The sequence below is a fragment of the Egretta garzetta genome, unplaced genomic scaffold (genome assembly GCF_000687185.1).
Source record: "Egretta garzetta isolate BGI_Z169 unplaced genomic scaffold, ASM68718v1 scaffold299, whole genome shotgun sequence".
NCBI classification, from domain to species: domain Eukaryota; kingdom Metazoa; phylum Chordata; class Aves; order Pelecaniformes; family Ardeidae; genus Egretta; species Egretta garzetta.
This window is the reverse complement of record NW_009260696.1, coordinates 836,463-846,686: the sequence shown is the minus strand read 5'-3', so window position 1 is coordinate 846,686 and position 10,224 is coordinate 836,463. Positions and strand designations below refer to the sequence as shown.

Here is a 10,224-nt window from a genome sequence, read left to right as displayed (position 1 = left end):
TTTATTATGAAAAATAATATTCACAAAATTATGTAGAAAAGAAAAAAGCTCTTATGAGTCTTTGGTGTTTCTGTTCTAGGTTCATTTAATCAATGAAACTTTTACTAACTTCTAGTTGATGTATTTTTTGTGTTATTTTGTATTATTATTTTATATTTAAATACAAATTCAGTCTGTTTGCATTTGGGGTGTCTCTTGGTTGGGCTAGGAGAGAGCAGTATGTCTTCCTCACAGTGGATAGTAGAGGGGGAGTAATGGCCAATAGTAAGTGATAAATATTCATTGTTGTTCCAAAATAGAGCTTACAGTGCTCTTGTGATGTAGTCATTAGTATGGCAGAACATGAGTTAGTCCCTGGAGACTGTAAACACATACTTTGATGTTTTCCAGACAAAAGTTTAGTCACTTGAGTGACTAAATTTGGGAGCTTACATTAATTTCAGTTGGTTGAGTATGCATATATTTTTGTAATTAACTTGGAAACAGTATTGGCAAAGAAATTAGCAAGTTGTGCTACTGAGAATGTTTACAAGAAGACTTTGGAGCAGAGGCAAACTAGTAAACATTGTTTGAAAAAGTAAGTTCAATACAGATTAGAATGAGAGAAAAAGCTAGAAGGAGTCGGAAGCTCTAGAGTTTCCAAACGAGTTTCCTTCATTTGTATGGGTGTTTTTCACCCTTGGGGGGGTGTGAGGAACTGGTCTTACCCTAGCGTTGAAGGCCCTTCCCTTCTTTCTGAGCACATCTGCTGGGTACCGTGGCAGTGTATTTATGCAGGCAGCATGACAGGGTCTTGCCAAACCCAATGGGGATACTTTTGGAACTGCAGATGCTGCTTCCACTCCATTGAAAGCATGAACTAATTATGAACTAGACGTTAGTGCGATGGTCTCAGGAAAAGGAGAAACCTGGTAATATCATTCTGAAAGTATTAACTCGGAACTTTTTTTAAGGTCCTGCACCAGTCGTCACCTCTGAGGTCATCACCTCTCTACTTTGTGCCCAGTTGCAAGTAAAGCTTGCAGTGAGAGTATTTTTCTTCTGCTGCATTTATCATCATTTTGCTGGATTCAGTCAAAGACAAGGACTCTTTTCAGAGTTTCCAGACAAGCAGACATCGCTGCTGCTCCCAATTCAGAGATTCAGTGGCTAATCCAAATGTTTCTTAATGTTTGTATTCCTGTGGACTACGTAAATGACACTTCTCCTTTGCTCCTGTTTTTTGTTTGTATGTTGGGCTGGAAGGTAGGTCGTCTTTACTGTTTACCCTGCTCTCACCTGGGTGGTACTGGAACATGTGAATGGTGAAACTATATGCATAACTGGTGAGCCTTTTCGTTGTCTAACTGGGCTAACTGGTGCTGCTCCTACCCCTACCCTTGTGTCTGTCTCGCCTTATAGCAAACTAATATAGGCAGTGGAAACCACTTTTTATATAAATAACTAGGTTTTTGGTGATGTTTGCTCACTGGATTGGCTTGTGGGCTCAGCCAAATGACAAACCCATCAAATGGGAGAGGGTGGAACTACACTACCAGGACTGATGCCCCTTGTGATGGTCGTTAGGCTGACTGCTCTGTAATATGAAACCTTATCCTTAATGACATTGGGTTCTTGGCTGCTGCTTGGCTATTATTTTCCAAGGACATAGATTAAATAAAAACACCATTAATGCTTTTACGATAGCGTGCTGTAAAAATCTGATTGTCTTGCTCTTACTTTGTTAGTAGTAGATCACCTTCTTCCCAGTGTTTGAGACAGCAATTTTAAAAAAGTGCATGCCGCTATATTTGCAAACACTGGCAACTTTATTTTTAAAAATTGTATTTGAAAATGTCTTTAAAAAACGCCCCAAACTTCTAAAAAGAAGATTAAGAGATGTTTTCTAAAAATAAAAGTAGGTTACATTTTATCATCTATCTTTACTTGCCAGTAAGCATTGCTGCTGAGAAGTCCAGTCCCATCTATGGCTGTGTGATTCAGCTTTCTCTCTCTTGTGTTGGCACCAGTGATCACGGAGCTGTTGGAGTTTTTCAGTACAGTTAGACTTGCTGGTCCAGCAGGCCCTGTGTCCGTAAAGCTGCATCACTTTGTAATGTTCCACTGGCTCAAAGGGTGTATTAGAAATATCTTGCCAAGGTGGGGACAGTTTTTTTTGTCATTAGCTCAGATTTATATTGGTTTCTGTGAATTGTGATCCCCAGATTTTGCCAGTTCCTTGTCAGCAACGATGAGGAAAAATATACAGTAGGAAACATGTTTGAATCTCCCTGTTGCCTGCAATGTTTGTGTTGGTTTACAGCCACAGAAGAAGACAGTATTGAGTATTAGCTGTGACTTGGAGTCCCCTGGTCAAGTACTCGGCAGCGATCAGCACTTCACTTAGGGAAAGTGGTGGTCTGAGTGATGGGGGTGCTGGAGATCTAGGGCTTTGGTATGAGGCTGAGCAGTGTATTAATGGTAAAAGCTTAAAAAGTAGCAGCTGCGGGATTTCATGTGTAACAGTTACTTAGCTGTCTGATCTCATACCCCGTAGTAGTTCCTTAAAATTATTTTGAGAAAGTGCACTGTAGGAGACTTTTTTTAATTTGTGTACAAACTCTAAGTGGTTTGCAAGGTCTCTGTAGACACTTGACTAAAATAATCAAATCTTTTGATCACATGACTGTTGATTTGCACATGGAAGAACCTGCCCTTGCTTATGAGCAAGCACCCACCCCAGATCTGTTTCCTTTATGTGTTTGGTGCTTCACTGGGGTGTGTTCTCTCGGCCTCCAAGTTGGCCTATCTGGTGAAAGGTGTGGTATTTTTTAGGATAAGGGATCCTTCAAGTACTGGATTATGTGAATAATTTAAAAAATCAATGTTGTATTTTGTGTAGTAGTGTAACTACCGATGTAAGATATTCTTAAGTCAAGCTGCTCTTTAAATACTGTGATGCTTCTTTTCACATATTGGCAAGCATCAGTGGCTTCATGTGACATTAGCTGGTGACAACCTTTCTAATAATTCCCACAAAATAGTTTAATTATTATTTTAAAATACAAGACAACCTGGATATTTTTTCAAAGCTAGAACACTTTTAAAAGTAAAGGAGAAAAAATATATTTGAGCCATTCCTAGTAATGAGCGTTTATGCAAATGTCATAAAAACTTCATACTGCTGGTGAGTAGCAAACATTCTGCTTACTGCCTAACAGCTGGGCTCTGTCAGGCCAAGGATCTAGTGCTTTGTCTCTGACATGGAAAAAAAAAAAAAAAAAACCAGCCCAAAAATGGGTACAGGAACAGAGCAATGTGATACTTTGGTATACTCTTCCAGTTACTGGCAGCCTTTGATTTCGGAAACTTCTTGAGCCAAGAGTTGCATCTGGAACGTAATAGAATAGTCCTTTTTGGACCTTTCTTCTATCAATTTGTCTTGATTGCTTTTTGAGTCCATTTATACTTTTGGCCAACATCCTATGTAAATGAGTTTGTCTCACCGTGGGGCATATAGGAAAACCTCTTCTTTTAGTTTAACCTTCTGTTTGATAACTGCGTTGCTGTGTCACTCGTACTCACGTAGCAAGGGGTAGGGCAAGAATAGTGTTTTTATTCTCCCTTTCTCCAATTGGTTTGTAATTTCTGCAGACTTCTGATATATCCTGCCTTAGTTAACTTTTTTTGAAGCTATGGATTTCTAGATCTATTTAGTGTTATCTTCTGTGGAAGATGCAATGCTTCATGAGTTAGATCACGTCACACTCTTGTGACACCTTTTCTTGTTCTACCCTGTCTCCTTTCAGGTTTTGTGCATGCCAGGGATTTATCCAGTGACTTGAATATGTTAAAAATTATTAGGAAAGTAATGGAACAGAGAACTTCCTATTTTTCCTCCCTAACTGGTGCTTCCAGTATGCTGCTATTTTGCCATTTTCTAATGCCCAACACTATCCTTATCTGTGAATTTTAATTCTTTCCACTTGTGTTTATTCTGTGTCGCGCTTTGGTTGCAGCACAAAAGCTTTAGATCAGTTAAACTGTTCAGAAATTTATTTTGTATCAAAGTTCATTTTTTTTTATATTCCAAATTTGAAAACAGAATGGTGTCTGGCAATATTCAGTCTCCTGAATGGAAGAGTGAATTGACATTTTCTATAATTGTAGAAAATCAGAAAAACTATCGTACCAGTGTTGGGAAGGTTTACTGTGACACGAGCACTGCAATGAAAATAGTTTGGTGTTACCTTTGTTAGAGCTCGGGTGTTGTACGTGCAAGTGTTGTACGTGCAAGAAGACTTGTTTGGGGTTTTCTTTTCCTTATTTGTACCAGTGGTGTCTGAGTCCAAATTCAGTTTTGATAAATATACTTTATTGTTAAATATATTAAACTAGTCTGTTAATTCTATAATAAGTGAAAATTCTAGGACTTTTAACTAAATTTAATCTTCTAAATGGAAATTTTACCTCGAGGCATCAACTCTACATCTAAACTTTTAAGCAGTTTAACTACAGATAAAAGTGACTCTCTGGCTGTCTCCCATGATGGTCGTCTTGGAAGAAAGAGGTATGGAAAGTGTTTCCAGAAAGAGGGAACCTTTCCTGTGGTAACTTATTCTGCATATTAATGGGACAAGGATTATCAAATGTTCCTTGTGGCAGCAAAACGTAGTGTTACCAGTAACTCTGAAATGCGAGAATAGCAATACATGGGATCTAAATTTGGTGATTTCTCTGTTTCTCCTCATCTTTCTGACATCTGCTTGTAGCATTTACAGAACTGTTTTGTGGAGATGGAGAAATGTTAAGTTTAGATTCACTTTACTGAGGATCTTGCAGAGTCACAAATACTTTTAACTGCGAAGAGTTGGGGAAAGAAACACTGGCTATACTGCTCTTTATGTAAAGCTTTTACTCCCCATGCGTTTTAGGGGTATATCTCAAAGCTGGTGTGTTCTACAGATTCTGATTTTGGGAGGTGCTGTTCCTGCAGAAATGCATAGGACAGCATTTCTGCTAACCCGTTCCTATTTTTCATGTTCTTTGTTCGGTGTTTAAAATTGACCTTCTATGTGTCTGTATACATCTCTGTTTTGTCAGTGCTGGTGCTGATGTATCTACAGCTGAATCTGCCCCTCCGTCCCAGGTCGGGCTCTGTATGTGATTTGGTGGTAACCATTTCTCTCTCTCAGTCGGAGGAAGGTGCTGACGCACTCCCCATAGGTGACCTTATGGTACTTAATGTGCTTGTATAGGGTCTGTGAGGTCTAAGCTTAGTGGTCTCTCTTGCCCCAGGGAGATTCAAGCCTGCATTTCCAAGCACCCAGCAGATAAGTGACTATTCTGGGACTGGAGCAGTCTCTGCACCCTTGATTAAAACTCTGTTCTGTGGTTTTCTTCAAACAAATGATGAAACTTTCCTTAACAACAGTCTCTCAAGATCCTCCGTGTCTTCGGTGGGAGCAGGAAAAAGCAGAGCGTGGGGGAACGTGCCGAGACTGAGGACCCACTGCCGCTTTATCCGAACAGGAATAGTCCAGTCTTGCCCTCGTTCCTTTGAGAGGCTCTGAAGGGACTGTGGTAGCTGTGAGATGGGTAAGGGTTAAATCAGTCCGAAAGCTGTAAGATGGAAAAGCTGGAGCCGATGGCTTCGGAGAGCTGGAGCTGAAGCAGGTGAAAGGTCAGAGCTGGCCTGTGTGGGCTGGGAGCTCTGCGCTTGCGGCGTGGGGAGAGTGCTGATTAACTGTTTCTGCTCATAAACACTTCTTCTCACTGAACAGAAACAAACCTGGCATTAAATGCCTAGGAATAGCTGTGTCCCACCAGTCTCGGTTACCACAGTGCTTTGGAAAAAAAATGAACCTCAAAGTTCTCAATTGGGGGTAGGGGGGAGCTGACACTGACTTTGAATTGCACCTGGGATGGTGTTAGGTGCAGGTGATGGGTTTGCAAAAGTGTCTAAGGTCGTGAGATGTTGGGCAGGCATCTGCAGTTCAGAGAAAGAACCTTACAAGTGGCTTTTTTCATGCTTACATTTGTTAACACCATTCAGATAAAGCAGATCTAAAGGCTTCTCTTAATTAAAGGGATAAACTCTGTAACTAGGTATGAGTGTTGGCTTTTGGTCTGTATGACAGAGTTACTAAATAGTTATGTCTGGAATTTAAAGCATCAGTTTGTAAATATATTCCATTTTGGTCTTTTCATGGTACTGCGGAGATATATTCTCTACTTTATAAAAAGAAAGTAACAATCACTGGAGAATCATAAATATTTACATTTTTGGGAAACTGCACTTCAGGAACACTGTTGCATAGTGACAACCATGATGCTTTGCTTTGAGTTTCTATTCTGTGACACTCACACTAAGTTTCTTCTCACTTCCCTCTCCAATCGTAATTTCCATTGGGAAAGTTGCTGTTCTTGTGTGGTGCAACTGGGGAGGCGAAATGTTCGAGCATTAAGAAAATATACATGCAGTCTTGATAGCTTAAAGTATGCAAAAAAAAAAATCAGTCTAATAATGTGGAGGTTCATATGAATAGCTGTGGAAACAGAACTTCAGATTTGTTTTTTCATTTTACTTGTTTTCATAAACTGTAAAACCAAAAGATCAACACAATGAGAAAAGTAGTTTAATATAACCCACAGATTTTACTTGTGAATTAGATGGTAGTTGAGATGCTAAGCCACCATTAACAGATCTATCCATTATTAAAATGGTACGAACTATTGAAAAATAACTCTTGGCCACCTGAAGCTATTCAGTATAGGTATAGTTAGATTTGAGACTGAAGTTTCGAAGTTATTTAACCTTGTGTATTCAGCTTGTTGCCATGAGTATGAAATTAAGTTTCCATAAAAACTGCAAAATGTGAAATTAAGCAGTCTTCAGTAATCCTGGGTTAAATTTGAGAACTAGATCCCTGTCCTTCCAGATTTTTTTCTCCAGAATTAGAGTACCAAATCCTACCTGTCGTGACTTCTTAGCAAACACGTGGCAAGTTCAAAAAGTAAGCTGATGCCAATAGAAAACTGCACCTGCTTTACTGAGCCTAGCAGCTTGACGTCTATGCAGTGTCTTCAGTCCTCTTGCCGCTGGGCTTTCCTGCCAGAGGTAACCATTTGGATGAAGTGTCTCAACGGAAGATGCTCATTTACAGCAAATTTTCAAGAAATCTGTAAAACTGGATAGCTGTGTTGTGTAGCATCCAAGTAGATTGTGTCAAAATTGTGCTTTATAGCGATGTGGCTCTTGGATCTTGCTAGCTTGGTGTTGCTAACTTTTTTTACCTAAATAGTTAACTAGTTGGTGGATGCATACGGCACTGGAAGTTACTAGGTTTCCTCAAGTTTGGATACTCAATATGCTTTGTTTTACCAGAATATTCTTTCAACAATATTTTTCAATGCTCTTCTGATCTCCTAATGCTTGAGAAGGCTAATATGTCCTTTTTGGCCTCTAAACCTCAAACACAAAGGCAAAGGTGGAAGAATACGTTTTCAGGCGTGGTGTTACTTGTAAAATTACACCTATGAGGATCACACATTAGTTCCCAGACACTTTTTGTCCGCATTTGATGTTTACTATCTGTTGGTAGTGTCGCTGTTGCAGCTAGATGTTGCTGCTACTATTTTTTTTCCACCTGGAGAAATACATTGTGGCTAAGTTGCTTACACAAGCAAGCTCTTTCTATTTTATTTCTTTTGGAGATGTTGCAATAAACAATGTTTATGATTCTCTCCTGAGTTCAGTCTCACCAGTATCGTGTCAAAAAAAAAGTTTCAAGTACTTCTGAGTCCTTACTCTTTTATATTTTAATCTTTTTATCACTGACTTTCTTATCTGAATTATTCTTTAGGGCTGCAGGGTTCTGGTTGATGCACGGGACAAACTGGGGATCCCTTGGCAGTATACCGAGAATGAGAAGCATGGAATGTTTTTGATGGCTTTTGAAAACAAAGCTGGAATGCCCATAGAGCCTGCCACCTTCCAGCTGTATGTACCTGCACTGGGCGCGCTGTGGAGGGATTCGGGAATCAAGGAAGCCTTCAGCCGTCGGAGCGAGTATCAGCTGGTGAGTACGTCCATCTTCATGGTGGGAGGAAAAAAGTTCCCTGCTGTATAAATCTCTCTTCAGTTGAAAGATTGCTTGCTATGTGCAAGATTTGGCCATCGTACGAGCTGTTAGTAGTAGTGCTGTAAATCTGAGCACTTCAGCAGCAGAAACAAGTGGTAATTGGAGCCAAACTTGAAAAACTACATGGGAGTAAGAGGGAGTGGAAAAGTGCATGACTGGATAAACTGGAAGAGCAAGAGGAACCAAAAAAGGCAGGAATTGGTTGAACTAAAAATATTTTAGCAACTCAGTAGGTCTGTTCATAGTAGGTCACTGATGAAGGCACACTTAATTTGTAACTTTCCAGTCCTGCCAGCTTGCACTATATTGATACTGGCAAACTATTCCTGCATGCAGATCTTTTGAAGTGAATGCAACACCCATTCCAGCTGCTGCTGTTTTGACTGTTTCTTTTCATCCTGACGTCTGCAAGTGAAACTTGGATAAGCAACTGAAAGATGACAGTGAGCTTAAAAAATGCGCTATCTTCTTTGCTTTCTTGTTATTAGGTTTTCATGCTCTTATGCCAAAATAGCTGCACTTCTGGTATGGAATATGTTTCTGACAGCTGTTCATCATCTGCTTCTTTTTCTTCCTATGTACAAGATGGAGATGCTTTTTTTCTCTTTCTTCTCTGCTCAGTGAACTGAGAACAAGGTACTGATCCATCCACCTCAGTACCGCTGTTACTAGTTCATAAAAGATGATGTGGGATGATATCCTAATTATTCTAATAAATGTGTCTTTATGATTTTGACATTAATTATATTTAATCTGCAGGTAGAATTCTGTCTCAGGTGTTCTGTCTCCAAAGTTAATTCAGCTCTTATTGATGTTTAATTAGGGAATAGAAACATGGCTTTGCATAGTCTCCCTTAAACTCCTACAAAGGAACTTGATAGAGCTATAGAAAAACTAGATAAATTCAGCGGTGAAATTCATGTAGTTTGTTTCCTCGTGCTGCTCCTCTGCGTGCGTTCTCTAGTGTCTAATACTGTAATTAAACTCATGTTGCAGCCCTTAGGTACTCATCTGCCTCCACTAATAAGGTGCCTTTTTGAGTCGTCTTGTTGCATATTTTTGAAATCTGTCTCTGAAGTATCTTGAGGCTGGTAAATGGCTAAAGAATAAATAAAATTACTAGATAAAATCGTCACAGGATGATTGTATAAACCTCACTTCCTAAGGCTAAAAATGTAACCATTTCCATGTTACAGCACTGGGGAGGGGAGGGAGGATGTGCAGGGGGGAGAGAAGATAGATGAATTGTTCCATAATTCCTAGTGTCTGTTGACACAGACTAAGGCTTTGCTGTTGTAAGCACTGTTCAAATGTGGAATAAAAAGATGGTTCATGCCACAGGGAACTTGAATTTAACATGAGACAACTACGAAGAGAATCCAGTATAATAAGCAGTAATTGCATCAGGAGCCTGTTAAGATTTTTTTCTTTTTCTGGGAAATGCTATGATCAAGCATGAGTTCTGTTTTTAAGGGGAGATTCAGACTGGGATCATGTGGGAGGTTCGTTCCTGTACTGGTTAGCAATAAAATAGTATCAAACTGGAAAAAAGAAGTCCAGTTAGTTGAATAAATAACATTCCAAGACTAGTAAGCCTACCTCTGCATTCTTTGGCTTTGAGGATTAAACAGGAAATACCAAAAAAATAAAAAAGCCCCATAAAACCCAAGCATACAGGCATGCAAGAGATCATTTAATATGCTGTCGTCTTCAACATCATGGTATAGTTCTATCATGCATCTTTTTGGATGGTGTTCGAATAACCTGTTTAATGTTACTGGGGCAAGTGGAACTGCTGCAGGCACCAGAACTGTTGACTTGTCCATAGTGCAACGACACAGTGTACCTCAAAAGTACACTGACGTGAAACAACTTGAAAGTCCTGGGTGCTATTATTTTACTGTGCAGGCTCCATCACCAGGAGATGATAAAGTACCTCAACTGTAAATAAAAGCACTTACTGCTTCAAAGTTGGTTTTTTTTTTTTTAAATGTAATAGATTGTTCTTAAGGATACAAATGCTACTTCTAGATTGATCACTAAGCAAATTATTAAGATCTTAGTAACTTGAACAAGTTTCCATGCCTCGCTTCTAGGTTCA

At 39.4% G+C, this 10,224-nt stretch overlaps 1 protein-coding gene across 1 annotated transcript in view; it reads left to right on the top strand.

Moving 5' to 3' along the window:
* Positions 1-7,841: 7,841 nt before the first annotated feature.
* GNA12 (G protein subunit alpha 12) overlaps positions 7,842-10,224 on the top strand; it is a gene marked incomplete at its 5' end in the record, with an annotated part of 27,007 nt that continues 24,624 nt past the window's right edge. Inside the window, 1 exon segment of the mRNA XM_035901368.1 lies at positions 7,842-8,060. Coding sequence (XP_035757261.1) covers positions 7,842-8,060 — 219 coding nt within the window.